General features: G+C 50.8%; 12 protein-coding genes across 13 annotated transcripts; 7 read left to right on the top strand and 5 right to left on the bottom strand.

Annotated features, from left to right (window-relative positions):
• The first annotated feature begins 303 nt into the window (after window positions 1–303).
• J3458_002305 (uncharacterized protein) lies at window positions 304–1,495 on the top strand. The gene is made up of 3 exons (XM_007813653.2): window positions 304–388; window positions 445–697; window positions 758–1,495. The coding sequence occupies exons 1-3, from the start codon at window positions 351–353 to the stop codon at window positions 1,244–1,246; spliced, it is 780 nt and encodes a 259-aa protein (XP_007811844.1). The 5' UTR covers window positions 304–350; the 3' UTR covers window positions 1,247–1,495.
• A 67-nt stretch (window positions 1,496–1,562) lies between these two features.
• Window positions 1,563–3,116, top strand: J3458_002304 (uncharacterized protein). Its single transcript, XM_007813654.2, has 2 exons — window positions 1,563–1,833; window positions 1,899–3,116. The coding sequence occupies exons 1-2, from the start codon at window positions 1,650–1,652 to the stop codon at window positions 2,774–2,776; spliced, it is 1,062 nt and encodes a 353-aa protein (XP_007811845.1). The 5' UTR covers window positions 1,563–1,649; the 3' UTR covers window positions 2,777–3,116.
• A 1,238-nt stretch (window positions 3,117–4,354) lies between these two features.
• J3458_002303 (uncharacterized protein) lies at window positions 4,355–6,251 on the top strand (the record flags this gene model as incomplete). The annotated part of the gene is made up of 3 exons (XM_066117237.1): window positions 4,355–5,536; window positions 5,608–6,114; window positions 6,162–6,251. The coding sequence occupies 3 exons, from the start codon at window positions 4,355–4,357 to the stop codon at window positions 6,249–6,251; spliced, it is 1,779 nt and encodes a 592-aa protein (XP_065979129.1).
• Window positions 6,252–7,865: 1,614 nt separating this feature from the next.
• J3458_002302 (uncharacterized protein) lies at window positions 7,866–8,522 on the top strand (the record flags this gene model as incomplete). The annotated part of the gene is made up of 1 exon (XM_007813656.2): window positions 7,866–8,522. The coding sequence occupies one exon, from the start codon at window positions 7,866–7,868 to the stop codon at window positions 8,520–8,522; it is 657 nt and encodes a 218-aa protein (XP_007811847.2).
• Window positions 8,523–8,930: 408 nt separating this feature from the next.
• Window positions 8,931–10,007, top strand: J3458_002301 (uncharacterized protein; the record flags this gene model as incomplete). Its single annotated transcript, XM_066117236.1, has 1 exon — window positions 8,931–10,007. The coding sequence occupies one exon, from the start codon at window positions 8,931–8,933 to the stop codon at window positions 10,005–10,007; it is 1,077 nt and encodes a 358-aa protein (XP_065979128.1).
• A 516-nt stretch (window positions 10,008–10,523) lies between these two features.
• J3458_002300 (uncharacterized protein) lies at window positions 10,524–13,796 on the top strand. Its single transcript, XM_007813657.2, has 6 exons — window positions 10,524–10,987; window positions 11,055–11,392; window positions 11,455–11,684; window positions 11,740–11,801; window positions 11,851–11,972; window positions 12,021–13,796. The coding sequence occupies exons 1-6, from the start codon at window positions 10,535–10,537 to the stop codon at window positions 12,988–12,990; spliced, it is 2,175 nt and encodes a 724-aa protein (XP_007811848.1). The 5' UTR covers window positions 10,524–10,534; the 3' UTR covers window positions 12,991–13,796.
• On the bottom strand, window positions 13,047–13,975 carry J3458_002299 (uncharacterized protein). Its single transcript, XM_007813658.2, has one exon. It carries the CDS (start codon window positions 13,621–13,623, stop codon window positions 13,240–13,242), a length of 384 nt encoding a protein of 127 aa, XP_007811849.1. The 5' UTR covers window positions 13,624–13,975; the 3' UTR covers window positions 13,047–13,239.
• Window positions 13,976–16,781: 2,806 nt separating this feature from the next.
• On the bottom strand, window positions 16,782–17,760 carry J3458_002298 (uncharacterized protein). The gene has a single exon (XM_066117235.1). The coding sequence runs from the start codon at window positions 17,461–17,463 to the stop codon at window positions 16,987–16,989; it is 477 nt and encodes a 158-aa protein (XP_065979127.1). The 5' UTR covers window positions 17,464–17,760; the 3' UTR covers window positions 16,782–16,986.
• A 737-nt stretch (window positions 17,761–18,497) lies between these two features.
• J3458_002297 (uncharacterized protein) lies at window positions 18,498–19,761 on the bottom strand. Its single transcript, XM_007813659.2, has one exon. It carries the CDS (start codon window positions 19,592–19,594, stop codon window positions 18,506–18,508), a length of 1,089 nt encoding a protein of 362 aa, XP_007811850.2. The 5' UTR covers window positions 19,595–19,761; the 3' UTR covers window positions 18,498–18,505.
• An 83-nt stretch (window positions 19,762–19,844) lies between these two features.
• J3458_002296 (uncharacterized protein) lies at window positions 19,845–21,767 on the bottom strand (the record flags this gene model as incomplete). Its single annotated transcript, XM_066117234.1, has 2 exons — window positions 20,744–21,767; window positions 19,845–20,617 (listed from the first exon to the last, which is right to left on the bottom strand). The coding sequence occupies exon 2, from the start codon at window positions 20,217–20,219 to the stop codon at window positions 19,845–19,847; it is 375 nt and encodes a 124-aa protein (XP_065979126.1). The 5' UTR covers window positions 20,220–20,617; window positions 20,744–21,767.
• A 333-nt stretch (window positions 21,768–22,100) lies between these two features.
• J3458_002295 (uncharacterized protein) lies at window positions 22,101–23,769 on the top strand. The gene is made up of 4 exons (XM_007813660.2): window positions 22,101–23,108; window positions 23,183–23,423; window positions 23,486–23,561; window positions 23,620–23,769. The coding sequence occupies exons 1-4, from the start codon at window positions 22,696–22,698 to the stop codon at window positions 23,733–23,735; spliced, it is 846 nt and encodes a 281-aa protein (XP_007811851.2). The 5' UTR covers window positions 22,101–22,695; the 3' UTR covers window positions 23,736–23,769.
• Window positions 23,746–26,637, bottom strand: J3458_002293 (uncharacterized protein). 2 transcript variants are annotated; one of them, XM_066117232.1, is made up of 9 exons: window positions 25,880–26,637; window positions 25,681–25,818; window positions 25,394–25,620; window positions 25,254–25,329; window positions 25,163–25,196; window positions 25,026–25,113; window positions 24,751–24,963; window positions 24,325–24,676; window positions 23,746–24,248 (listed from the first exon to the last, which is right to left on the bottom strand). In XM_066117232.1, the coding sequence occupies exons 3-9, from the start codon at window positions 25,548–25,550 to the stop codon at window positions 23,954–23,956; spliced, it is 1,215 nt and encodes a 404-aa protein (XP_065979124.1). In that variant the 5' UTR covers window positions 25,551–25,620; window positions 25,681–25,818; window positions 25,880–26,637; the 3' UTR covers window positions 23,746–23,953. The 2 variants fall into 2 exon arrangements, with proteins under 2 accessions (XP_065979124.1, XP_065979125.1); XM_066117233.1 differs by having other exon boundaries at window positions 23,746–24,676; window positions 25,394–25,530; window positions 25,724–25,818.
• Between the last annotated feature and the right edge of the window lie 66 nt (window positions 26,638–26,703).

Here is a 26,703-nt window from a genome sequence, read left to right as displayed (position 1 = left end):
GCCTCCTGCATTTTTCGTTGGTGGAAAACGTACGCCAATGGAGGAGTACTATCATGCGATGAAGCCGTATTTTGTACTCCGTACATCGCCGCAATATTGAGGCGGATACTGCTCTGAGATTGTTGGATTAAATAGGCAATTTGCGGGGCAATGTCTTACTGCGTGTCTACGGAGTACTACCCCACTTAGTCGCTGACGGGTAGGTAGGCAGCTTCTAAGCCGAGGTTCCTCAGCCTGGCGACCAATGACCACAAGCCGAGCACGCCTACCTAAGTATTTGCTCATTCACTTTCAGCCTCAACGACGAGATTCCATGCGTCCAACGTGGAGTCGAGAAGCACCCTTTCACCATGAAGATTGAAAACCGCACATTCCTCATTTCCGGAGGGTATGCAGCTACTTCCCTTCCACGACCTTTCACATGTTTACTGACATGTCTTGCAGAGCCTCCGGCCTGGGCAAAGCATGCGCGCTTGAACTCATCAAGAACGGCGCCAACGTTGCCATCCTTGATATGAATGAAGATGGCCGTGAGCTGGTCAAAGAAGTTGGGTCATCTGCCAAATTCTTTGTCTGCGATGTTTTGAACACGGAGAGCATCACAAAGGCTGTTCAAGGCACAGCCGAGTGGGCCAAGGCTTCAAACAAGCCGATTGGAGGTGTTATACCTGCTGCGGGAGTCTCGACTCCGGCCACGGTATGTTGAAAGAAGCTCGAGGCCGACAGGACGAAAAACGAAAGCCCTGACTTGCACAAGATCCTGGATCGACACGGCGCCCCCTTCAGCCTTGACGACGTCGACTTCGTCCTGGGCGTCAACCTGCGCGGCACTCTGGACCTTGTCCGCCAAGGCGTGGCCGAAATTGCCAAAACAGAAGAGGGACCAGACGGCGAGCGCGGCATAGTCATCATGGTGGCCAGTTCGGCCGCTTTCGACGGCCAAAAGGGTCAGATCTCATACTCGGCCAGCAAGGGCGCCGTTGCCGCCATGACCTTGCCTATGGCGCGAGACCTTGCGCGCTTCGGTATCCGTGTCGTGACGATTGCGCCCTCGCTGTTTGAGACGAGAATGACTAGCATGATGAGCGGGAAGGTGAGGAAGTCGCTGGAGGCCACATTTGAATTCCCCAAGAGGTCGGGGCAGCCGGAGGAGTTTGCAGGGCTGGTGAAGCACTCGATTGAGAATGTTATGCTAAACGGTACTGTCATCAGGTTGGACGGTGGTTCAAGGCCGAGCAAGATTTAAAATTGGACTTGTTGGATGGAGTTGGTGCAGTTCGATGGTGGAGGTGCCGGTCTCACAACCGCAGCCAAGAGAGCGCACCAGGATGGATGAAGCGCCAAAAAATATGCCGATGGCACAATGCTAAAATAACTCATCTTCAATGCTTAAATACACGTACGTGAAAAAAATGACTCCCGTGTAAGCAACTACTGGGCTGCGCGGTCCGAGTCGGCCAATGTCACACAGTGCTCGCACATCCGATCGCACTACCGGACATGGCGTAATCATCCGAAGCCTGACTGACCAACACCCTTGCTCATCAATGACGAACTATTATATTTAGGCGACAACGGCAGGAATATGTCGACTTTGAATTGCATGGAATTGGAAAGAGCTCTTGTTCTCTTTCAACCGACCGGCCAAGATGGTCACAAACGTAGCTGTTCTCGACGATTACCAGGGCTTCGCGCCCCCTCACTTCGACAAGCTCGACTCCAACTTTGCCGTGACTTACATCCCGGATACTCTCCTTCCATATAGTCACCCAGACACGCCACAAGCTGTCAAAGATGAGATTGCTAATAGACTGGAGCCATTTGAGGTCATATGTGAGCCCCCTCCCTTTCTTCCAGACGTGACACTCCGAAAATCAGCTCATAGCTCACGATTCTAGCCACAATGCGGGAACGCACACCTCTCCCAGTAGATCTCATAAACCGCCTTCCCAATCTCAAACTCATCCTAAGCTGTGGCCGTCGCAACAAAGCGATTGACATGGATGCTGCCCAAAAGCGCGGCATACCCGTCACCGCCACCATGGACAATAACGCTGGGCCGGTAGACAGCACCACCGAGCACATCATCACCATGATTCTCAGCGTTGCTAGAAACATTCCGCAGAATGACGCGGCCGTCAAGGCCGGCGCCTGGCAAACAGACGCCGTCACCAGTGTATCCGGCAAAACGCTTGGGCTCGTTGGTCTAGGCCGCCTCGGTGGTGCGGTGGCGCGCATCATGAGTCTCGCTTTCGGCATGAAGATTATCGCGTGGAGTACCAACCTGACTCAAGAGGCGGCGGATGCCCAGGCCAAGGAGCAGGGCTTGCCCGCCGAACAGGCCAACGGCGAAAAGACTTTCAAGGCCGTCAGCCGCGAGGAGTTATTCAGCGCGGCGGACGTGGTTAGTGTTCATTTGGTCCTGTCCGACCGATCAAGGGGCTTGGTCACGGAGGCAGACTTGTCAAGAATGAAGCCCTCGTCGTTCTTCATAAACACCTCGCGGGGGCCGTTGGTGGTGGAGAGGGACCTGCTCAACATTCTCCAGGCTGGCAAGATTAGGGGCGCTGCGCTAGACGTGTTTGATCTGGAGCCGTTGCCAAAGGATAGCGAGTGGCGGAGGTCGGATTGGGGCACGGATGGGAAGAGCCGGGTGCTGGTTACACCGCACGTTGCGTACGTGGAGGAGAGAACCATTAATGGCTTCTACGAGCAGCAGGTGGACGATTTGGTGGCTTGGTCGGCAGGCAAGCCGTTGAAGAGGACAATGTATTAAAGTATTTTGCTAATGGACAAGTATGCGTCTACTTTCAGACTCGGAACTACGGCCTATCTCTGGTTGTCAACCTGTCAGACAGGTAGTTTTGTGATGGAGTTGAGAACAATAAGGCTCTGAACCTAGGTTGCTTCGGTCAACATAGCCGCCTGTTCCTTCAATGAATGTGATGCTGGCACTGTGGCGTCATGTTCCAAGTCAAAGGACAGTTTGTTGGCCCAAAAGCAACACACAAACCACACAATGGACTGTACGCCATATTTTCATGCAAGTCACAATACCACAATCATAGCTCAAGCCCTCGTGGTGAAGAAGGCTCTAAATTAGCAGTAAATTAATCTTAGAGGATAAATTAAATGCTTTTAAATTTTCTGTAATGATAATTGGGTTCGCGTCGACGTGTAAGACTATTCAACGCGTTAGGAAATAATAGAGCAACGTAGATGATTTAGCCGTTCGGCGTAGACTCGCAAGAAGCCGATCAAATGAATCAATAAGATATACGTAAAGCTCACAGATAAGCTGCCGAGTGGCGAATTTAGTGGCTTTTTGCGCAAGTTTGTTAATGGTAGAGTACTACGCAACGGAAACATCTGTGACGTTGCCCCGATTCTCGTGTAAAGGCGGGCTACGAAGCAATTGTGAACACGGCTTTTGCGGTGGGGGACCAGTGTATCACGGCGAATGCGTTGAATCGTCGTTCATGATATTCGCCCGCTACCAAGGGGCCAAGAATACGAACAGTCTGCAACAACGCCCCAAGAGCAGAGGCTGAACAGATGGTGGACAGTCAAGGGCATCGGGAGTGAGGTCACCTTGGACCAGTCCGTGTCGTTGATGAACAATTGCATAAACAGAGAACAACGCCCATTGAACAGGCTGTAGGCTTGGAAACCAGGCGAACATCTGCTGAACTTTGTCTGTACTCCTCTTTAACTGGCTGCTGCCCGCATCTCTGCAGCTCAACTTGACCGCAGGCGAATTCTTGTCTATCAGTTAAAATATGCTGCTCCTCTCCATCTTGGGCACTCAGCCTTGTTACTTTCTTTACCGTGCATACTGGCAACGTCATGTTGTTTCATTTTATTCTCATCGTTTTAGATGGATCTCGACCATTCATTACTCTATAATGCCTTCCACAACATGCTTTCTGTGTGGCTTCGCGATCCTTGAAGGATGTCGAGTCCGCGCCGGTCAGTATGGAATCTGCGCAACTCCCCTGGCTATTGTTGAAGTAGATGCTCATGTAGGCAAATATGTTGCAGTGTATAAAAAAGCACCATCCGATGACATGTAGGTAGTCACCTTGCAGCCGAATCCCATTCCTGTCCCATGACAACTTAATGAACTCAAGTACGCAGCAATCGCAATACCTCCACCGCTGACGTCCTGCTCTCGAATCGTTTCCCATGCGACGATGGCTTTCTGTGGCTCCCGAGTAATGGGGAACATCCTATGCTTATTGCCTGCGTAACCACCAACGAACGGCCAGAGTATCATGGCTTGCTACATGGCCTCCGTCCCTTCCACGAAGGACCAATCCGGCCCGGTTATCCAATTCACGAGCCGTGCTACAAAATGCTTTGCCAAGCCCGCGGGGGCTTGGACATGACGGCAGATGTACAGGCCATCTTTGACATCTGCGCATCGTTCCCATTGAGCAGCGAAGGCGCCTTCTGGGGACATAATCATGAAAGGCTACAACCGCTCGAGCCGCCCGAGGGGGAGGACGGATTTCTCAACCTGTACAGCGGAGAGAATTTCTCATTGGGGAGCGATTGCCACTATGCCGAGAACCCCATGGACCCGAATGTATTGCCAGAGTTGCATGACATGCTGGCAAGACTTGAACATCACCCCAACCCTGTTGAAGATGCACAAAACATCATTGGTAGATGCGCCAAAGAGTCGCTGCGGGAAGAGCGAAAACAGTTGCCGTGCGTATCAAGGACGTCGTCCCCTTTATTGCGAAGGCTGCCAAACGAAATCATCTCGGCGATTCTCCTCCATCTACCTAGTGTTAGTGTGAGGAACCTGCAACTGGCTGATCCAATCTTTACTGAAGCCCAAAATTTCCTGTGGTTCTGGGAGTCTCGGTTCGCTCCGGATTGCGACTTCTGGTACGTGAACGAGACGAAGCCTGGTGGCTTGGGCAACCGATGGGATCTTTGGGATCAGCTGTGCATGAAGTACCACAACTGTCGCACAGCTATCAACCGGAGACGAACATTGAGATTGACTCGCCGAATGTGCGATCTCATACATCAAAGGCACGAAAACGCCAAGCTCCTGAGACACTCAACATCAGACATTACAAATGACGAGGACTTCTGGCTGAACAATAGCCATGATGACAAAATCTCATTGTGCAGGGTGCCAAATATCACGGGCCTAGTTGATCAAACCATCGAGCTTGCCGACGACCTAAGGCATGTAGCTTTCTCTTTCAAAACGGTCGCCAATCAGCGTTACATATCTGGACTTCGACTCTACGGTGCCAATAACCAGGAGAGGACTCTGGGTTACTTTTATTCCACGGGCTACTCAACACCCCCTTGCAGTCATCAGAGCCGGGCGGGAGAATACATTACAGGATTCGATATCGCTCTGGATAACCTGGGCATCCGGGGCTTGCGCGTCCTTACAGAGTCTGGGAAGCCTTTTGGATGGGTAGGGGAGCAGAAAGGACTTCCAAAGCGCAGGCTTATTGCGACCCTTGACGACGGCAACTCCGTTCCGCCGACATGTGAAGCAGATCAGGTGCAGCTTCGATGCAAGTTGCCACTCGTTCACCCCAGAAACCAGAATGTGCTATGACTAACTGACTATAGGGATTCAAACTCGTCGGCATCGCCATATGCTCCACCTCTGATCCGTGGCCCTCTATTTCGTACGGTGATGAATGCTTTGCACTGGAAGACGGGCGTGAGGTCCAGTGTGAGGAGCAGCAAGTAGACCGGCCCATGGTGCCCGAAAAGGAGACTTGGTACCCAGACCTACCACCTCTGGGCTTGACATACGTTCAACTGAACAAGGCTGACCGCCCCCTGCAGCAGCCGTATCATTATTGCATCTTTGGCGGTTCTCGAGGGGAGCGGCTTGGGCACCTCGACAGGATTATCATCAGAGCAGACAAGCATGTGCGTTCTGTAGCTTTTTATTTCGACAAGGATGGCGAGAAAACGGAACAAGTGGAATTCACCCGGCCACGCTATGGACTCGAACTCGGAGAAAAGATGGCCGTGGTTTCGCTGGCCATTGATGGCGCAGGAGGAGAGCGGATTACAAGAGTCGAGAGTATCCTTGACCCTTCTACCAAGATACTAAGTAGCCTCCAGGTGAGCCGTCCATCTTTACTCATTTCCATTACTTGGCTGACGCGTAGAAACCTAGGTTTTCACCAGCAAGGGACAGGCAATCTGCTCGCAGACTACTCGCAGCGAGGAGAATACTAGCAACGCGGAGAACACACTGAGCAAAGTACAAAGCAGACATTTACGACACGACTACAAGTCCATGCGGCACAGAAAGAAACATAGTAGGCTTCTTTGGCACAATGACGGCTCACACTTCCCAGGGCGGCATATCAAGCATCGGGGTTGTGTGCATTTAGCCTCCAAGTACTGCCATGATCCGACTGGGGGAGTAGGAGCTTCTTGTTAATACATTTTGCGATGCCCTGTACGTTTACAACGGCGAATAAGGTAAATGCATTGCGGTCCTTGGGAATGTTTCATATTCATCGTGTCATACAATGGAGCAAGAAGTCTGCTCCGCGGCCCATTTCCACCATGCATTTTCCAAATCCTCCCCTTGCACCGGGATCAAATTCATGTGCAAATTCCTGTTATAGGTCCTTCTCCACCGTCAACCTTGGTTCTCCTGGACGCGCTGGAGTATGTGGAGATTTGCTGTCAGAACCTGCTCTTATTCTCTCACCCGCGAGCCAATCACAAGAACCGTATAACTCTCAAGTAAGTTGAAAAGGATTTGCGTCCCCCTGCCAATTCCCCTGCTCCCCTTCGCTATGGCCCCGTGTCGAGGGGTGGCGCGCCTATTGCAATCTGAGTTTATGCTCCAACTGCTCTTTCGATGAGGCATTGAAACCACTTTCCGGAATTTTTGTGTAGGGTTGTGTATTCAAGCGAGCAGAAGCTGTTGATGACAGATTGCTGGCGGGGGTGCAATTCGGTTACCTAGAGCAATGGTGTATTTCTGAATAGAGTGGACTTGTATGTTTGGGTTGCGGCTCAAGAAACTTCACAGACGTCTAATTGCTAACTGTTGATCTCGTACGTTGAAGCGCGTGAATGCCAACTCGGTTCACATCAACATCGCATTAGTCCCCCAATTTATTTTTTATTACTTTTGCAAGATGCTGCCAATGAGTGAAGATGGGTTAGATGCAAATGAGTAATACAAAGCCTCCCGAATTCTCAACATGGCATGTGGAATTTTGCTGTTTCCTTGCCAAGTAACTGCCAACCGGGATATGTCACGATGGGAGGTCATCTCTCCACCATTTTGCATGACCAAGATTGTTCCGCAAAGAATCATACGCATGTACTTGTCCTTGGTTTCCTGAATCACCATGGCAGTGCGGCTCTGATTGGAACTTGACTTACACCAACCAAGCCGACGTAGTTGCAGCACGTCAATGATGCCCTACCAAAGACCAACGCCACATCGATTCTCCTCACCTAGTTCCACCTCAAACTTGAAAAAAATATTTCGTAACCTCTTCCTTCAGCCCTGAGGACTTTCGACCCACAGGCAGACCCAGACGTCTGACTTGGCACAGTCACTTTGCGGGTACTCTGAGCGCAAATGAGCAACATGTCGGGGATGGAAGGGCTCAAACATGACTAGAAGTTGTCTTGGCAGTAAGCAACACCAGCTCAGCTTCAGATAAATACTCCTGCCCGTCTAGATCGCGCGGGAAAAATACCGCCGAGCTGGTGTTGCCAACAATCCTCACGAGCCGCCGTCAACGTTGCGTGCGAGACCGGAAGACTTACCGGCAAGATTCTACACCAGCCTCGCTCTGTCTACAGACAAGAGGAGCCAACAACTCGAGATTCGGGGGGAAATGGCGTCTAAATGGATCGCCGGCGGGCTGGTCCTGTGGGCAAGGCTCGCCGCCGGCGACGGAACCGGAATGGTAGGGCTAGGCAAGACAATGTACAACCCGCCGTGCGCTTTTGCCTGCCGTGCCACCATTTCATCCTGCCCGCTGCTGTGTACGCCAAAGGGGGAAGACGCAGAGACGCCGCCAGAGTGCTTCACAACCGACCAGGCCTTTATGCGCACGCTGGCGCTGTGTATCAGCATGTACTGCAGCCAGTCTGACCGCCCTTCCCTTGCCAAGATCGAAGACTACTGGGAGTCCCATCTGACTTCCGGGACCGTTGCAAAGTGGGAGTGGAAGCCGGCCATGTCCTACGGCGAGGCACTTCGCCTTGCCAAGATTGACGAGCAGAATAGTGGTGCTGGACGCAATCAGACTTTGGCTGGCGGGCATGACCACCACGGCCACAAGCGACAGCTGCTGCCTCGACATGGAGGGAGTCACGGCTCCGAAGACGACCACGGTGAAATGGACCGTGTAGACAGCCCCTTGCCCGTCGTCAAACCTCGGGCCCCTCTCAATGTCACCAGCGTGGTGGCCAGGAAGGACTGGACCAAAAGCTACAACGGCGCAAAGGGGTTCGAGATCAACGAAGCCGGACATGCGAAATACACGTAAGTACGACGGGCGATTCTGACCATGTTGTGGATTTCCTCTAACAAGACAAATAAAAAACGGACAGTCTTGTTCTTCTGTTGGTAGCACTCTTTGCGCCAGTCGTTCTCTCTCTGGTCCGCCTCGTCCCGGGACTCAACCGCAGCCGCACATGGCAATGGATCAACTGCATACTCGTCGAGCCGCCGGCGTGGGGGAAATCTCACCGCCGGCCCGTGTCTCGATACACGGGAGGCGGCCTGATGCCCACCAGAGGACAGACGCTCTACATCCTGCTCATCTCTGTGCTCAACACGGTCTTCCTGGTGGCCCCCTACACGGCGCTCTTCCCGCAGACCTCGTTCCCGTCGGTAGAGACCATGGAGATCAGCACAATCGGCAACAGGGCCGGCGTAGTTGGCAATGGGCAACATGGTGGCGCTTTTCGTCTTTTCGGCCAGGAACAACATCCTCTTGTGGCTGACGGACTGGCCGTACGACACCTTTGTCCTGCTGCACAGGTGGCTCGGGTACTGGACCATCCTGCTCGCCGTCATCCACTCGCTCATGCTGTTCGGGTACTACGTCGCGGAGGGGATATACGAGGACGAGGCGGCCAAGCTGTACTGGACATGGGGCGTGGTCGCGACGGTCTGCGGCGTCGCGCTCTGGCCCAGCTCGCTCCTGGTCGTGCGACAAAAGGCCTATGAGCTGTTCCTGTGTACGCACCAGGTGCTGGTGGTGTTTTTCGTCGTCGGGTACTACTACCACATCTGGGAGCGGTACAGGCACAACTGGGGCTATGAGATTTGGGTATTCGTCGCGATTGCGGTCTGGATCCTCGAGCGCTTGGCCAGGCTGCTGCGCGTGTGCTTGGCCGGCCTCAAGACGGCGGTCGTGTCTCCGGTCGAGGGATCCGACGGGGAGTATGTCCGCATCGACATCGAGAATACCTTTGCCGAGGGCGTGGCGTACCTCTACTTTCCGACGCTCTCGTGGCGGTTCTGGGAGAACCACCCGTTCTCGATCGCGTCGTCATTCTCGGCAGCAGACATGGCAGACTCGGACGGCAGCTTGGAGAAGCTGGCAGACGTGGAAAAGACGGCCGGAGCAACGACTCGCAGCGCAGAGGCCGAGGCCGAGGTCGACTCCCCATCAACAACAGCGGCGTCTACAGTCGCCACACGGCAGTCGGGCAAGACCAAGGTCACCATCGCCGTCAGAGTCCGGTCAAGCATGACGGCGCGCCTCGCCGCCAGAGTCTCAGCCGCCAGGGGCCCGGTCCGAATCCCGGTTTTCCTCGAAGGCTCGTACCATTCCTCGGCCGGGCGCCAGCTGCGTCGATGCACGCGGATCGTATGTATCGCCGGCGGCGTCGGTCTCAGTGCCGTCTTGCCGATTCTTGGCCGACACGGAAATCGACCAGCCCGCCTGTGCTGGGGCATCCGCAACGACATGCCTCAGGTCCGTGTTCAAGGACGAAATAAGCAGCCTTTCAGCCATGGTTGATGTCGAGACGCACGTTGGGTCGCGGATGGACGTCTGCTCCATTGTTCGAGAAGAGCTGACGGCGCCATGTGGATCCGAAGACCGGGGGCCCATTGGAGTCGTGGTCTGCGGCCCGGCGGGTATGGCTGATGATGTGCGGAATACAATCTGCACTCTGGGCCGCAGTTCAGCAGTGAGAAGAGGGTTAGTGTTGATGGATGAAACATTTAGCTGGTAGACGGCTTCTAGAATACAGTCGTAGTTTTTTTTTTTTTTTTTCTTATTCTTCTCTTTTTTATTATTCAATTTTTTTTTTTAAAAAAAAAAAAAACAGCTACAATAAAGGCTCTTTCTTTGTTCCTTTTTTAGACTCAAAACGCATGTACAAAAACGCCTTAGTCTCCGTCATCACAAGGGGGCCACGAGGTGGGGCGCTTATCAATCTTATCAGATGATTCTTCGCCAAGCTAAATGGGCAGAGGCTAAAAAAGGGCGCAATGCATCCAACTCAGTTTGTGAAACGACATTCCCTCTGCAGCGCAGATGAGATGACCCCAACCGCGCGTCTGGCATCAGCACTCTGCTGGTGCCTCGTAGGCCGGCTTGCAGCAGCACAGCCGCCCGGACGATCCGCCGATTTATGTCTTCAGTCGTGCCAGAACGCCCTGGCGCAAGTGCGGTTCAGCGATGCGGAGGTTTTGCCCGCCAAGTCGAGGGTTGAGATGTGCCGAAGCCGAAAGGCCGTCACGTCCATGTATCTGTGCCTGGATATGTTCTGCGAGCCGGGAGCAAGGGCCGCCGAGGTTGCGACCCTGAACGAGACGTGTGTCGGGTCAGACATGGATGCGCTTCCTCCCATTTCCATCATTTCGAATTACACGGCGGGCGACATTGAGAGGTTGCGGCATATCAGACTCGGTGAGGCGTTTGCGCCCAACGACACGGTCAAGGAGGTTGTTGTGCCTGCTTTTGAACTTTACAAAGCGTGGTTTGATACATTGGTAAGAAGGCTTGTCTACTTATACGCTGTACATTCGCCAGCGAACCTTGTGCTAACGTTGAAAAAAGGACGCGTACAGATACGTCACCCATCACCACTTCTTGTACGGCTTTTCCATGATTTTGTTTTGGCTGGCTGTGCTGGCCGTGGGCGCTGGCAACAGAATCATGCTCGGATGCATCCGCTTCTTGAAAACGTACCGACTGTACCGCAGCCACCGCTCCGAGACGGCAACATGGGTGAAGCAAAGGATTCTGATACCCGCAACCTTTGGATACAGATGCGCCACAGAAGTATGGTGCGGCACGATTCCGCCTCGGATACAGAGTCTCACAATTGCTGCGTTTGCCATGATGAATCTTGCATTTAGCATATACGGGTACAAAATCACACCCGTCAATCTTTAGTATGTGACCCCCGGTTTTTGTGTTGATTTCGATTCAATCCGGCCACGACTGACCTCGGTAGCTTCTCTACACCAACGCGGCAGTGGCTACGGTACGTTTCCGACAGGACGGGGATTATTTCGTTTGCCAACTTCCCCATCATTTGGCTCTTTGGCATGCGTAACAACTTTGCCATTTGGCTTACGGGATGGGACTTTGGCACATATAACAACTTTCACCGCTGGGTGGCAAGAATTGCCACTCTTCAGGCTGTTGTCCATTCGGTGGGGTATACGGTCCTGATTCTAAAAGGTACGTCAGAGTTGACCGGGTGCATATTGGGTCTCTCCTATTGACTCCGTTTCAGAAGGAGGATGGACATATTTTGCTTGGTGGTGGACGCGAATGTTCTGGCTAGCGGGTGAAGTCGTGAGTCTTGCTGTTTTCACACGTTACTGAGCCTTGCTGACATTGACAGGCCACGGTGCTCATGTGCGCCTTGATGGCTTGCTCCATCTACTGGCTACGACGCCAAAAGTACGAGCTGTTCCTCATATTACACATTGGCATGTCGATATTTATCCTGGTCACCATGCTCGGGTGAGTGGTGCAGCTGTTTAGCCGAAAGGGCAATGCTAACCTTGTCAGCCATGTTTCCATCTTCAACGGCCATTACGACGCCTTCTTCTGGGTTCCCGTATTCATATGGGTATTCGACAGAGTCCTACGCATCCTCCGCATAATCTTCTTTAACCCGACGATGAAGCCGACCGTCGCCACCGCGACGTACAATCCGTCCACAAACATTGTGCGGCTCATCGTTCCGTGTCATTTCAGAGCATACAAAGCTCGCCCAGGGACGTATTATTATCTCTCCGTCATCGACGACAAGCGATTTTGGGAGAGCCACCCGTTTACCGTGGCATCTGTTTCAGACTCACATCTGCCAGGAAAGCCCTTTGGAGAGCAAGCCCCCCTCCTCGAGTCAGGTGTCGTCGATACAGAGGAGCAGGAGATGACCAAGCCAAACTCGAAGCTTCTCACGTTCCTCATCAGACCATACGACAGCTTTACAGCTCGGCTGAGAGATTTAGCCTCGGATGACTCCCCGCAGCCAGCGTCAATGCGGGTGCTGGTGGATGGACCGTACGGACACAGCCAGCCGCTACACCTGTCCGACCACGTCGTGTTCGTCGTAGGAGGCAGCGGCGTTGTCGTGCCCATGTCCTATCTCAAGGTCTTGACGGGCCGCAGCAAGCAAACAACGTCCACACACATCCACTGGGCGATACGAGAACCAGAGTTCGCAGCGGAGGTTCTGTCGAATGACATGGTAGACGCCCTTGGCGATTCGAGCTTCGCCATCGACTTGTACTTTTCTGCCGACACGGAGAGAAGCATTGGCGCAAACATACCGCCCAAAGTGTCACGGCATTACAGACGACCGAATGCCGCGGCGATTATTCTCGCGGCCGCGGAAGATGCAGGCCAACGGACTCTTGCCGTGGTTGCATGCGGTCCGGCCAAGATGGCCGATGACGCCAGAAGGGCTGTAATAGAAGCTTTAGACATTTTCCCCTGCCAAATAGAGTATTTTGAAGAGAGTTTTAGATGGTAGCGCGCATTAGACATGATTTACGATAGAAATAGACACGGCAGGCAGCATTGACATTCAGGCTCTTTTTATTCACCTGCAAAATAAATAACGCAGCAACTTGAGAAACATCACTTGTTTCGCATTCTTCATGGCAATCGCAGACAACTGCATCAACCAAGCGCGCCCGCCTCACAGTGAGGCCGCCAGCGAGCTACCAAAATCCCTATACGCAACGGCCGTGACCCAAACCTCCCTCCAAAAAGGGCCACATTATGGGTTTCCGGCCTCCTGGGCCCTCTGGGCCGCCAAACCAGCCAACTTTTCCGCGGCGGCCCTCAGAGACGTGGGGTCAGCGCCCCGAATCATGGGCTGGCCATTGACGGCAACCTGGTTCCCCTCCTTGAAGAACAGAAACGTGGGCATGGCCGAGATGCGGTACTTCTCGGCCACGGCCTGGACATGGTCGACGTTGACCTTGGCAAACGCCAGGTAGCCCGGCTTGCTGTGCTTGGCGGCCAGGGACTCGAAGATGGGGGCGATGCTCCTGCAGGGCGGGCACCAGTCGGCGAAGAAGTCGACCACGACGTAGGTGGTTGACGAGAGGAGGGCCTCCAGCTCCTCGGGCGAGGTGATGTGCTGGGCTGCGTGAGCCATTTTTCAAGTTGTGCGTAGTTTTGTTCGAGTATGTAGGTTGGTCAAAGCGGCTGGTGGATGTATGCGATTGTGACTCGTACGTATATGCGTGCGAAGCTTGAAGCTGTCCTTTATGTTTGATGTAGAGTTGTCAGGATCCCAGACGGGGTTGCTGCTTGCTGAAGTATGACGACATGGACGGTTGAAGGAGGAAAGCTTCTGGCGTGCTTTGATGAGGTGGGGCTTTGTAATCGGCGACTAGGTCTTGGAAATTGGCCACGCAAGATGATTCCACAGTGCGCACATGGCCTTGACAGGTGGGGCAACGTCCGCCGTTTGGCATCTCAATCCGGTCCTCGGGGTTTGGCGCCGGCTTCACTGGATACATCACGAGGTGAATTGCTCGGGGTGCGTTTAAATTTTGCTCGGGGTGCGTTTTACCCCACTTTACCCACTTTTTTACGGTGAGGCCCGCTGCCACACCCCATAGTACATTTTTAGTATAAACGCATGGCAGCTTTACTCAACACCAAAAAGCTCCAACGAAAATTGACGGATTTTTCAATAAGGCTACAGCCGTACGATTTTTTCAATGGCAGCAGCGTTTTTCCTTCTTTAACACCACAACTAACATTACAATAGCCGAAAATCCGGAAAATCCGCCCCCAAATTTACCGCTATTGCCAGGTTATAGTAGCTTTAATGACCTTTTTAACGCTATACAGCTATTTGGTCGCCAAAATGGAGTCGGATTCAGAAAAAGGTCCATGAATTTGGACATTATTAACGGCATTTAGCAGCCTCGTTGGGGCTGGCTTGATTGTGATCGCGGTGGGTAGTAAAGGCCGCCTCAGGGAGCTGGAATCCGATAGACTCGCTCACGAAAAACCAACTGCGTTTACCAGCTTAAGGTAACATCTGCTAATTAATCCGGTTATTAGGTATGGCACTATAAGGAGCAAGCCGTTATAATCACGATAAATCCAGCGATGCCTCCGCACATCCGATATATCGTCGATTTACAGAGCAATAAAAACAATAAATATCGCGCCTTTTAAAGCATTAAAGCCTGCCGGCTTAAGGTATTAGCTTAATTATTCGAGCTAAAGAAGAAGAAGAGCTTTATTTTCGTTTAAAAGACATTTATAATCAACGTTAAAGAGCTCGTTAAGTGGATTTAGCTAGGTTACACATCCACCTAATAGTTCGTTAAGGTTCTTAAAGAAAAAGGCCTGCCTCATAGGATTAAATTCGACGATAAACATCGTATTAAAAGCGCTATTTGGACCTACCCTTCTTATATTAAAAAATGGAAGGTTTTTTCAGAATTTATTAGGATGAATAACACCTCTAAGACTAACTATTAGGGTCTTTATCTACTAAATATCGTCACTATTACTAATTAAAAATCAATTACAAATATTGCCTTTAGATTCAGTTAAAGCGAAAAGGAAGAGGGCTACTATTAGATGCTAGCCTCGTTAAATGAAATTCGCCGCGAGCTCCAGATCCCTGCCTCTAAGGTTGTTATAACGGACTTTAAAAAAGCATTAAAAAACGCTCTTAAGGTCATTTAGCCGAAAACATAATAGTAGCTTTGTACGTAGCATATTCGTTAGAATGTTAAGGCCAACTTCTTAAAGAAGTAGATTAAAGCTATTAATAACGAATGACGATGATAATAACGATAACGAAGTTAAGGCCTTTAATAATAGCCTACTAGGCGCTTTCCTAGCTTTTATAAAGCTTCTTAATTCAAATATAAGGGACGATTTCAAGAATAACTAGATTCAGATCATTAATACATATAATTTATAGTAACCTGCGATCTTGGCATACCTTCACGATACATACCTTAATGTTAAATAATAGTAGGCTCGTTATTTTATAAAGGAATATCGCAATTTTAGTGAGACTACGAATAGTTTCACAGAGGTAGCACATCGAACCTTAAAACTCTACTTATTTATAGGGACCTAGTGATTTTTTATCGCTTATAAACGCAATCGATAAAATGCTTGAGACCTAAGAGCGTAATTATCGCGCTCGTACGGCTGAAAATAAAGTTAAGCAACGATATTTAATTAATCGCGAGGAATAGCTTAGTGAGCTGCCCGCACAGATTTCCTATAGAGCTATTAACCTTCTAATTGAGTAACATAAGCTTATTTAAGCTCATAAATCCGGAAAGTGAGCTCTTAGACATTATACAAGGCTGTTTTACTAAGTAATTTGGTCTGCCTTATACTCATTATATTTTAAGGAAGAAAACCGTAAAGAAGCCGTTAGAAAAGCACGAAATTAAGCGCTACTAGTAGCTATAAAAGCCTTTAGTATATCCCTAATACAATTCTTTGCTTATTATAATAGAAATCATAGCTAACTTTAACCTCTAGGATTTATAACGTTAATATCTTCACATTTATAATCCTACCCCTGTTTTAACTCGCCGGCGGCGAGCTGCGATAAACGGCAAAGATACTTAACACTAATCTTTAAGCCAAAATAGCAGTTAACAGCCAATTAAAAGACCTCAATTAAGCTAACGAGGCCAAAGGCCGCCCGCCCCGAGCATTCGAAGAGACCGTATGCAGGCGGAAATCGATATCGCTGCCGGGAATCAACGCCGCGCGAGGCAGGCAGCCTAGTCATCGCAGCGATCGAATAATAATAGAAATAACAGGCAAGAAGGACCAATTAAAGGACAGGGCCCTCCTGAGATTAAGGAAATTATTCCTTAGACGCAGCTATCATCGCAGCCGGCCTCGCAGCTTTAATGGATAACCCCTTAGGAGCCCGGGCAGCGCCTAAAGAGGGCTCGGAAAAATTAACGGCCCGGGAATGTGTACACATTCATTAAAAACACCGGAAATCGCGTTTTTGAGCGATTTGGAGCCCGCCCGGCGCGGCGTTATTGAGAAATTCGTGTATTTAGTCAACTACTTTGGCATTTAATTGAGAGCTATCACGACCATGCATTTATACTGTAAATGTACTGTGGGGTATGGCAGCGGGCCGGCTAGCTAAATTTGGTTGGTGGTGGGGCAAAACGCACCCCGAGCAAAATTTAAACGCACCCCGAGCAATTCACATCACGAGGGCCACACTTTTTTTTTTGGCTTCTTAGCTGTAGCCGAGTGGTATGCTAATTCAAAAGCTAATATGGCTGCACACCAGACGGACGCCATGTTGCTGCATCTTGTAATCTGTAGCCAAGTGGCTCCCTGCTAAAATCAGGATACTTCCAGATTCGGAACCACCAGGGCTGCAGATTGGTCATGATCCCATGAACTCAGCTGTGGTACCATGACGTGCAATGCATCTATATTAGCGCGAAGCTGTTTCTTGTATCATGGTTTGCAAAAAAAACCAGACACTCACTACCTACCCCAGCTCTTTAGGGAGCCGCCAGAGTCGTCCAACATCATGGGCTACAGAAACTTCCATGCGGCAAGTGCATGGATTTCCACAACCTGGCCAAGCTCCTCTGTGGAAATACTCATCCGGCCCGCCCATGTTGTAAAGTGTCAGCCCTGCGACAATGGTTGGTATGCCATGTTGCCGGAACAGCCTCGAATCGGATGCGCCAACTCGATACGGCATTGCGCTGGGGTCGACGACAGATCTGGCGGCATACAACGCATATTTCACGACGTCCTCTGGAGTTGAAGTCCACGAGGGCTCGTATTGCCTTGTTACCTCAAGTGGACCCCCCTCCAGAGGACCAAATGCGCTGTGGAGATGTTTGAGAAGGCCGTTTGCTGATATCCCCATAGGCAGCCGATTATCAGCAGCAGCATAAGCTTCATCTGGAACAAGGTTTGGCGAGGTGCCTCCTCGGACCGTGCCAATGCTAACCATCAGCCGCCGCAACGTATCGTGCTCTCCAGTACCACCAAAAGTGCTTCGCAGCGTCCATAATATCTTGTACTTTACGTGGAGGATTGGCTGGCAGCTTTTCCAAGTCTTTCAACAACGGTAGAGCCTGCGGCAAGTTGTCAATAGCGCACGGGTTGAACGGAATGTTGCTATCCGCAGAGCTCTATTGCTTAGCTATCGAGTGATTAGTCGGTTTCGCGGTGCCATCACACTCCGCATTGTAATGCTCCTCAATCTGTATACATGTACCCGGGAATGTCAAAAGCGCTTACACAAGAGGGTCCCTAGTAGACTTAATTTCTCTCATGCTAATCGTGTTCCCAGTCGCCGTGCCATACTTTCAGTCACTCCTGATGTCAGCTCAGAACTCGAATAGCAAGGTAGACGGCAAATTTGAGCAAGGGAGCCATCTGCTCGTTCTTTATTGTTTATAGTACATGGTTATTCATGTTTCTTAAGAGTCACACTCCTCTTCGTCTCTCCGCTCAGTACATATTGTCAGTTTCTCTTGTTTCCTACCTTAATTCTTTAATAAAGCTGTCTGGGGAAGCGAGACATGTTGTTCAACAAGCAGCCGGCTACAATATGTGCGGGAGACCGACAGGCGTTGGGCATTTTCCTCTTTCGCAGCAGAGAGCTGTGGCGGCAACGGCGAATCGTCAACAGGAGAAGTGGAATAGGACACAGATTGCGCAGGAGATCAAGCGGCAGATCAAGACAAACCCCTAGATATCCGCACTTTTTACAGACTGATACATATTCGCTGCTGATTCTATTGGGTTGTTCACGAAAACTCGCTTTCCAGGTGCCAATTGTTAAAAAAAAAAAGTCATTCTTGATATGAGGAAAACAAAATGTTGACATATCACCCCGTCGTCTTGAAAGCGACCAACAGCCTGCGCTGTTCTATTCACACGTGATGTAACTGCTCGCCTAGCTCCAACAGAAAAGTCAATTCTTCTTTCAATGTTACTATGTGGATTTTCGCCCGAAACACCTCAATCAGCAAGTTCAACCCCCCGGATCATAACGTCTCTTGCATCACCATCTGCCCTTTCAAACCTAAAATGGGTAGTGTAAATGCGATCCTCCGTGGCAGGCGACGTCCAGGCATATTCTCTGTCTCTGCACTCCAAATGCCAGCCCTTAGGCTCCCCAAACGACTCCATGCTCGCAAGACGATTAGACGAATGCATGAAGTCTTTGCCCATTTCTTGAGAGTCTCATTATAGACATCCGGGATGTCGTCTACACTGATCGTGACGGATTTGTTAGCGAGGGCGAAGCACAGCACCATGACAAAGGAAAACATCTCGGGGCGCAGAAAATGGATCGACGAGAAACAAGTGATGTGATCAACACTCTTGGCATCCGAGCTACTGATTTTGAGCAGAGTTGTCTCCATTGATTCCGTATAAAGGGCATCGTATACCCCGGATGACCGGCAAATCTCCAGCATCCCAGGGGAGATGTCGCACCCTAGAAGACGATGGTTCTTCTTGAAAGCTGCGAGAGAACAAGGTTCCTTGCTCTCGGCTAGCACTCGGCCAAACAACCCAGTTCCACATGCGAGGTCGAGCACTGTTCCAGAGAATTCAAACCGATCAGCCAGTCGCTTGAAGGATGCAGGCAAGGAGGTCATCTGGCTAAGAATTGTGTCATACTTGGGTGCCAAGCCGTCATAGCCGGACGCTATCTTTGGTTGATGGGACCACTGGTCCGGCTGGCCAAGCATGTGGTTGGCAATGAAGATGTTGATGACTGCAGGATGACCGCCTGGTAGGCTGTGTATTATCGGCAGATCGTGGAACTTTCCTTCTGGCATGAAAGCAGCTGGCTGAGGATTCACCTCGATGGCGAAGACTTCTCCAGCCGGCGTGGCGCGGAGATCAACGTCGCATCCCATGTTGCTGCCTATGCAGCTGCTGACGGTGAATGCTTCTGTGGCCACTTGCTGAAGACGTTCGAACAGGGTGGGATTGTGCCGCTTTTGCACAAGCTCGATACGAGTCTCTTTGTCGAACTTCAAGTCAAAGGTAAGGAACTTCTCCCTGTTTGTGGTTTGCTTCGTAATGTACACGAATGGCGTGAGGGCAATGCAGTTCTGGCCCATTTCCACAACAGAGCAAGTGTAGTCCCTGCCTTCTATGTATTCCTGTATAACAATGTCGCCGTTGTCCCGACTAGTAGGTTGTAGGAGCTCGCATATTCGTCCGGGTCTTTTATACCCAAAGCGTGTGCACGCCTAATGCGTGCCTCGTGCAATGATTTGTTGATGCGGCGAAGGGCCAAGTCTAGCTCCTCTTCATTGTGGCAGACGGAATGTTCGTCAATCAGCTGGCTGGCACAGCCATTGGCCGGCTTCACGAACAGCGGAAATGATCAACGCCGGGAACGGGCGGTGCTCCGCGGAGTCTTGCGGCTTTATAAAAGTCATTCTTCGTCTTGGACCGTTCCCAACTGCGGACACCGCAGGATGGCAAGCCCAGAGACTCGAAGTAGCGGCTGGCTAACACGCCTGCGACAGGATCATCAAGGGTGCCCCAGAGAAAGTTGATGTAGAAGTCGAAGCCTTCAGCAACAGCCGCATCGATCTCTTGCTGTGCTTTGTCCTTGTGTATGAAGCGGTATTCGAATTCGTGCTGTGAGGTAAAGAGGCCAGGCTGGGATTGAATATCGAAGTCTTCAAGCACAGAGTCGGAGCCCTCGTACGATGACTGGAAGACAAAAATTCTCATGATGGCTTCTATTGGTCGAAACAACAATAGCGCTTGGTGTTCTTTCAGTCCTTGACTAGTGATGGCATGTATGAGAATTCAGGTCCTAAATGTGGCCGGCGGATTCTGGTTTTTAAATCTCTGTTAGCTTGAACAGGGTCACATGGAAGTTTCGTAAGTGGCCTTATCAAGAAAGACTTGACATTCTCTGCTGTCGTACATATGAACTGGCCCTCAACAGCTCATACGTGCAGATCTAGCCTGTTCTGTGACTTGTCTTCAGCACGAGTTTGGTGATGTGACACGGGCTGTGTCTAAAAATATATGATATTGCAATGTACTTGCGGGTTGTGCTATTTGTGCAACGAAAGATGGCCGTTGGTGTTACCGCGTCCCCATGTAGCAAGAACAGTCTACTCCTGCATTTATTTATTAGTTATACTTGTCTTTAAATGCAAACAAAGTACAAACATATATAAATGAAATACTGTTCTTGAAATAAAACAACATCTTTTAAAAATCTTTTTATTTGTCTTATTCCTTACAAATTGTATCTGAACAAAATTCCGTAATATATCTCATCTTAGTATTAGGAACTTGAGACGCGTAAAACTAAAATTGGTCTGATATAACAAAGCAGGCAGTTGTAGCATGGCCAGCGATTTTTGGTAGCACAACTCACCGTATCTGCGGACACGTAGAACGTGATTCGTTGGTGTGATGGGCAGAGAGAACAACCTACGCCACCGGAAGAGGTTTCTTCACCTTTAGCAGTGCAGCTTGTGATGCTTGGGATCTTGACACGTTACACGCCATGTAAGAGCGGTGGCTGACTGTTGTGATTCTGAAGTGGCATATCGGCATCGTCGTGGTATATTGAGGCCCTACTTAGTACTGGGCCTGTTGGACGACGCGGCACAAACGATGTGTCCGCTTGAGGTCGGTACGCAAATTCGCCATCTCTCTGGGAAAATGGCACGCATCTCGTACAGTATTTACTTGAGGGCCCAACTGGTCACCACATTTGAGCTATTATGCTCATGCGGGCCACATCACTTTGTGTCGCACGACAAAAGGTGGAGGAACCTCTGGTAGTGCAGGTTGTTGTTTCTCTATCCTACCCATAGCGCTGTCCCTTTATTGAATTCGGTCGTCAGCCAGCCACGGTCGAACCGTTGGGCATTGTCCAGAGCGAAGCATCTTGAACTGGGAGACAAGGCTCTGGGCCTGGACAGCCGTTTCCCGTCCGCTGTCTGTAGTCTCGACTCCCGATGAATGACCATCAACAGCGCTCCTCGGGCAAGGGGAACATTGAATACTACGACCGCAGACACCCGTCACACCGCCTCGAGGGCAGAGCAAGCGGTGACAGTGTAGCATCATAGGCGGTCAAGCATTGTTCATGAATCATGACAACGGGAAAAAGACAAGTTAGACGGCGCTCCCATATGACCAGTCGCGTTGATAAAATGTTGAAGATCAAGCCGGGTAATGGAAATAAATGATGGATTTTTGAGGTTTATTGTTGGGTGAAGCAAACTTATGAGCCCAACCTGACCAAGACTCAAGAGGATGTGCAGCGAGGCAAGTGGCACTAAACCTAGTACGTTCTCGGCCACAGGCAGTTTACAAAACGCCTGGCCGGTAAAATGATGGCAGGTGCCGGCGGTTGCGCTTGCTAATTCAATCTTGACGTCACTGGTTACGTCGTGACTTATGCCGCACGACCAAAAGTGGAGGAAACTTTGGTAGTGCAGGTCGTTATCCCTCTTTATGTATCACAGCACTTGAGGTTGAATAACTTCGTTTCTGAAGCATGGCCCTGAGGGCTGATACAACAATCCACTTGTTCCCTGCAGGCTTCATATCTAACCGCAAAGTCAAACCCACAAAGCATCAGACGTCATTAATCCTCACCGAGTCCGAATGAAGCAACGGTTCGGGCATATTGTATTCAATACTTCCTACATAATGAGAATGGAGAATGCAGCTGTCGGACACAGCCGTGCGTCTAAATTCGCCAGAGACGGACTGCCGGTGGCGATAATTACTGATCCAGCATCAACACGATGCGGCGGATATCCACCCGCCATTCAGCTAAATTTCCCACAAATTGTGTTGTCTATCTACCGTCGCCCGAAGCACAAAATCATCATTCGGTCTCCCCGTCCCAATCACACCTACACGTAAACTCCACAAAACGGTCTTCGTTGCTGGAATTCCGGAGAATCAACGACAGTTGCCGTAAGCACCATGTTCTAGCGCGAGGCACAATGTCACCTACCGAGTCAAGCAAGGATGAGCCGAGGCGATAGTGTAGTTTCGACTTCGCGCAGTGGTTGGTGGTTTACCAGCGCTGGCCGAGAACCCTAAAACACAAGAACGCGCCGAAGCGCATATGGCAACCAACTTGGAGTATTAAAGCGCCGTGGTCCCCCAAGGGGGGAAATAGTGGCAGGCATATTAGGCTCCCGACCAGTGTGTTGTTAATTTCAGGATGCGCACCTCTCTCAAGCAAGTTTTGGCTGCCGGGTGTCTGGCGGCCACGGCTTCGGCCGTGACGCCCATCTCTGATTCGGACATGAACCAGATGCTGAACGAGGGAGGAGTCAGTCTTGCCATGAGGGCTCAGCCAATGTTCTTCTTTGGACAGGCAATGAACCACCCCCCTTGTATCCCCACGTTTGCAACCTCTCCGGATGGAAACCAAGTCCCATCTTCGAAGCTCTGCGACTGGCCAGATGTTGGATGTGACTGTCGAAACCCAGGTGTTGGCATCGGCAACCCCAGTCCTTCATTTCCCATCTATTACAGTTACAAAAAATGCTCTGATACCTCGGTGAGAGTCGTCTACAACTTGTTCTACACAAAGGATGGCAACAACCCGGACAAGGTCTTCGGACACCCCTAGTAAGGCGCTTGACTAGATCCCCTCGGAGGGCGCACTTTGTACGTTGGGTTAAATGTGCTGATGAGTGTCACAGCGACTGGGAACGCGTTATAGTTGTCTTCACAAAGGCCACTGATGGGAAGTGGCGGCCGGACCAGTTGTTCCTCTCTCAACACAGCGGCTACGGTCGTTTGCAGTGGGCGAAGATACACAATACGATAAACACTAAAGACGCAACCAAACCTCGCGGCGGTGACGACAGAAGACGGTACCTCGATCATCCCAAGGTCTACGTTGAGTGGAGCAAGCACGCTCATCGCGACACACGAAATACGGTAAGAATAATCGCCTTCAATTGGGAGCTGGGAGGTGTATAATGAACTTACAATATTTTCAGGGTTGGAGCAATCCTTTGTCCCAGCTCACGGACGACGCTTTCCGGTCCAACGACTGGTGGTACTTTCCCAAACGAGGTAAGGAATCCTGGCGCATCTTCTCTTCCAAGTCCTTTCTCTGAACATCAGAACACAGACGACTACATCCGAGCGGATCGATCAACCGATATTGGAAGACTTCTAGGGAGCTTCAACTGGGGGGACGCCTCGTCAAACCCGCCATCAGTGCACGACGGCCTTTGCACTGCTTAAGAACATACACGTATATAGATATATTGTATATATGTTCATAATCACGTCATGTAGAGATACTGAATAGCGGCCTCGAATAGAATTTCATCTCTCATCTCCCATCAGGCCCCATATCAAGCCAAGGTCTGATAAAGCAGCGCATGAAACTTCAAAACTCACAATAGCTCGCGACTCGGTCCCATGGCTTTCTGCTGTGTAGTACCTCTTTGTCCGTATAGTCATTTCTCACCGCCGCCAATGATATAAGGCGTGTCGTCCTTGAAAATAAGCCCCGGCTTCCTCTCGGCCAAATCCAACAACATCTCAGCAAAGTAGCTATTCGCCCACGCAAACCACGGACGCGTAAAGTCACTGGTGTTGTAAATATGCACACTCTCGTGTATAAGGCCCAACCCAGACGTGTTTTCTAGAATGAGCGCAAGACGCTCCTTGATCTCTTCGTCATCGTCGGTTCCATAAATCCCCGACACTTGGGACATGGGCCAGGGATAGGTAGCATTGACGTGAGGGCCACTTTGCGGGGGGGAAATAAGGGCATTAGCGATATCCAAGGATTTGCTGGTACCGTCTTACATGCAGGTTCACTTACCCGATGCCCTGGAATTTCTTGCCAACGGCATAATACGGATTGGAGCGCGAGAACATGGCGTCCTTTGTCTTCCTGTAGGTGCTGTCGCTCCTGGGCAGGAATCCTAGATACGGCAGGGACACGAGACTCGGGACGTTGGCGTCGTCCATGATGTATTGGCCGCCGTAGCCGTTTGTCTCGTAGGCGAATATGCCGCTGGGCGTCTTTGTGTGGTGGAGGACTGCGTTGCGGATGGTGCGTGCGTACTGGCGCGCCTGGCGGGAGACTTGGTTTAGTTTGCGGGAGGCCTCGAGCATGTCGGCTATGTGGTTGAGCTCTACGGATAGCATGGCGTTGTCGGAGGTGATGAAGTCTGGAGAGGTATTAGTCCTGGGAAGCGCCGATGTCCTGCCGTACTGGGGGAAGGTGTCTTGGGATCCTACGTACTGAAGACGCACAAGTCATCGGATGGGCGGTGGCTGCAGGCAACAAGGCCATTGGCAAGCTTGGGCTCGCCGTTGCCGTTGTTAGGCACCGGCGGCGACAGGGAGCCGGCCGTGCCTGTCCAGTTGTAGTAGCTGATGAATTCCCAGTCGTCGGACCAGGAACTCTGGGATTGTTCGTTGATGGTCTGCAGGATCGTGCTCATGGCCTTCTCCCCTGTAGAACGTTGTCAGCGCGTGCCGTGACCGGGCGTGTATGTGACCCTTCTAGTGACGTACAGTTGTCATTGATAAAGGAGGTGTCGTTTGTGTTTTGGTAAAATGACCGGGAGATTTTGAGAAATGCGGCCAGAGAGTCCAGCTCATACTACTGGAGGTTAGGTGGTTGTGTTGAGAGCTCGTTGAGGTAGACATACCTTGCACTCGAAGACGGTCTGGTTGTTCACGGGACTATAATCCAGGTCAGCATCATAAGACTTACTGATAGCAAAGAGACATGCTACATACGGGCTGACATTGACTTTAGCAGCGTAGTCATTCACCGTAGGCTTCAGCCCCGACTCGGGTGGTGGTTGGAACGAGCCTGCGTCTAGTCAGCCAGCCAGTTTTCGCATGTAATTGCATTCCTTGATAATGGTAGTCCATACCGCAATAAGGATACTGATAAATGTATCGCGCCTCGGTATTGATGATGGCCTTGACAAGCGCCTTGAGATTGTCATCCTGCGGCAAAAGCTTGTACAGATGGGCAAACTGGTTACCCGTGTCGCGAAGCCATTGGGCCCTATACCAAGCATTGCACATTCCGAGATTAGCATTTAGTCCATGGCGGCAGGCGGTATGACGAGATTGAAGTGCAAACCAACGTAATATCCTAACGGCACATTAGCTTGGCTGTGAAGAGTAGTGGCCATACTTTACAATATGTACGTACGCCGGTAACGATGAATGCCAAATTCACCTTGGGGTCGAAATACTTGACCGTGGTATCCAAGGTCGAAGGGAACGTGTTCTCAAACAATCTGGCCAAGTCGGCATCTCGTATCCGCGCCTTCATGTCACGGATGACTTTCTACACAAGGCGTCAAAGACGTTCTCCCCTAGAACGCGTGTAGACCGGGACTCCCACTCACCTCAACAGCAGGACTCATAAACGTCCGACACTCCTCATTGGGCCGCATAAACGGCAGCTTCAACGGCCCCTGGGAATACGGCGCATGCGGCTTCTGCGAGTAGTCGGTATAGTCGGGGCACGAGGCTGGCGTGCGGGCTTGCGCCTCATAATCCTGCCATGATGCGTGGGTGGCGGGAAGGATGGCGACTAGGGCAGCCACGCCCGTGTGCCTGAGCGAGGGGATTCTCATTTGTAATTTTTATATTATTTTTATTGATTTGTCTCTCCCTCTCTTCTTTTTTTTCTTTTTTTTCGAACGCGTTGCAATGGCAATCGTCAACTGTTCTGCTGTTGTGGGTAGAAGGAAGAATAAGAGAATAAGTTGTATCGGAGAACAACATTAAAAGTTGCCATTGACTCGTCCGTTTGTTTATTAAAAAACTCAAACTCCCCGACGCCAATTCTGGGAAATAAGACTGAGACATGGTGCTTGTGCGGGGAAGTCGGGTAGCACTACGACTGGGTGACTTCGATTATTGACACGGTGCATGGGGTAATGTGCATGCCGATCGTGCATCGTCCAAGGGCAAATACTGATTCTTGGGTATTTTCGGTGTGTGATGACGCTTGCTATTGCTCGTGTGTCTTGTGGCTGGGGAGGAGAAATAATTGAAAGCCGTATTGCTCTGTCTGCGTCATCATTAGTAATATTCGGGCATACATAATAGCCGCGCGTGAGACCTCTTCGTCGAGCCGAGCCGTGTTGCCTCAACTTCCTCTCGCGTTGCAGCTGCACTTGACCACCAAGCCATGCTTGTTCCAGGCCTCAATTTACAGTCCTAC

This window comes from Metarhizium acridum (assembly GCF_019434415.1).
Source record: "Metarhizium acridum strain ARSEF 324 chromosome Unknown scaffold_1, whole genome shotgun sequence".
NCBI classification, from domain to species: Eukaryota; Fungi; Ascomycota; class Sordariomycetes; order Hypocreales; family Clavicipitaceae; genus Metarhizium; species Metarhizium acridum.
This window is presented reverse-complemented; position numbering and strand designations above follow the sequence as displayed.

Bases quoted from the DNA above. Each gene is read 5' to 3' on its own strand.
- J3458_002297 (XM_007813659.2), bottom strand. From the start codon at position 19,594: ATGGGCCAGAACTGCATTGCCCTCACGCCATTCGTGTACATTACGAAG.
- J3458_002305 (XM_007813653.2), top strand. From the start codon at position 351: ATGAAGATTGAAAACCGCACATTCCTCATTTCCGGAGG. The intron at 389-444 runs GTATGCAGCTAC...CATGTCTTGCAG, and splicing joins ACATTCCTCATTTCCGGAGG to AGCCTCCGGCCTGGGCAAAG. The intron at 698-757 runs GTATGTTGAAAG...GACTTGCACAAG, and splicing joins GAGTCTCGACTCCGGCCACG to ATCCTGGATCGACACGGCGC.
- J3458_002300 (XM_007813657.2), top strand. From the start codon at position 10,535: ATGACCCCAACCGCGCGTCTGGCATCAGCACTCTGCTGGTGCCTCGTA. The intron at 11,802-11,850 runs GTGAGTCTTGCT...TGACATTGACAG, and splicing joins TCTGGCTAGCGGGTGAAGTC to GCCACGGTGCTCATGTGCGC. The intron at 11,973-12,020 runs GTGAGTGGTGCA...TAACCTTGTCAG, and splicing joins ATCCTGGTCACCATGCTCGG to CCATGTTTCCATCTTCAACG.
- J3458_002293 (XM_066117233.1), bottom strand. From the start codon at position 26,110: ATGAGAATCCCCTCGCTCAGGCACACGGGCGTGGCTGCCCTAGTCGCC. The intron at 25,531-25,723 runs GTATTTCGACCC...TGCTTGGTATAG, and splicing joins ACCTTGGATACCACGGTCAA to GGCCCAATGGCTTCGCGACA. The intron at 25,197-25,253 runs GTATGTAGCATG...CCTGGATTATAG, and splicing joins GCTAAAGTCAATGTCAGCCC to TCCCGTGAACAACCAGACCG.
- J3458_002299 (XM_007813658.2), bottom strand. From the start codon at position 13,623: ATGGCTCACGCAGCCCAGCACATCACCTCGCCCGAGGAGCTGGAGGCC.
- J3458_002304 (XM_007813654.2), top strand. From the start codon at position 1,650: ATGGTCACAAACGTAGCTGTTCTCGACGATTACCAGGGCTTCGCGCCC. The intron at 1,834-1,898 runs GTGAGCCCCCTC...TCACGATTCTAG, and splicing joins GGAGCCATTTGAGGTCATAT to CCACAATGCGGGAACGCACA.
- J3458_002298 (XM_066117235.1), bottom strand. From the start codon at position 17,463: ATGGTTAGCATTGGCACGGTCCGAGGAGGCACCTCGCCAAACCTTGTT.
- J3458_002295 (XM_007813660.2), top strand. From the start codon at position 22,696: ATGCGCACCTCTCTCAAGCAAGTTTTGGCTGCCGGGTGTCTGGCGGCC. The intron at 23,424-23,485 runs GTAAGAATAATC...CAATATTTTCAG, and splicing joins ATCGCGACACACGAAATACG to GGTTGGAGCAATCCTTTGTC. The intron at 23,562-23,619 runs GTAAGGAATCCT...ATCAGAACACAG, and splicing joins GTGGTACTTTCCCAAACGAG to ACGACTACATCCGAGCGGAT.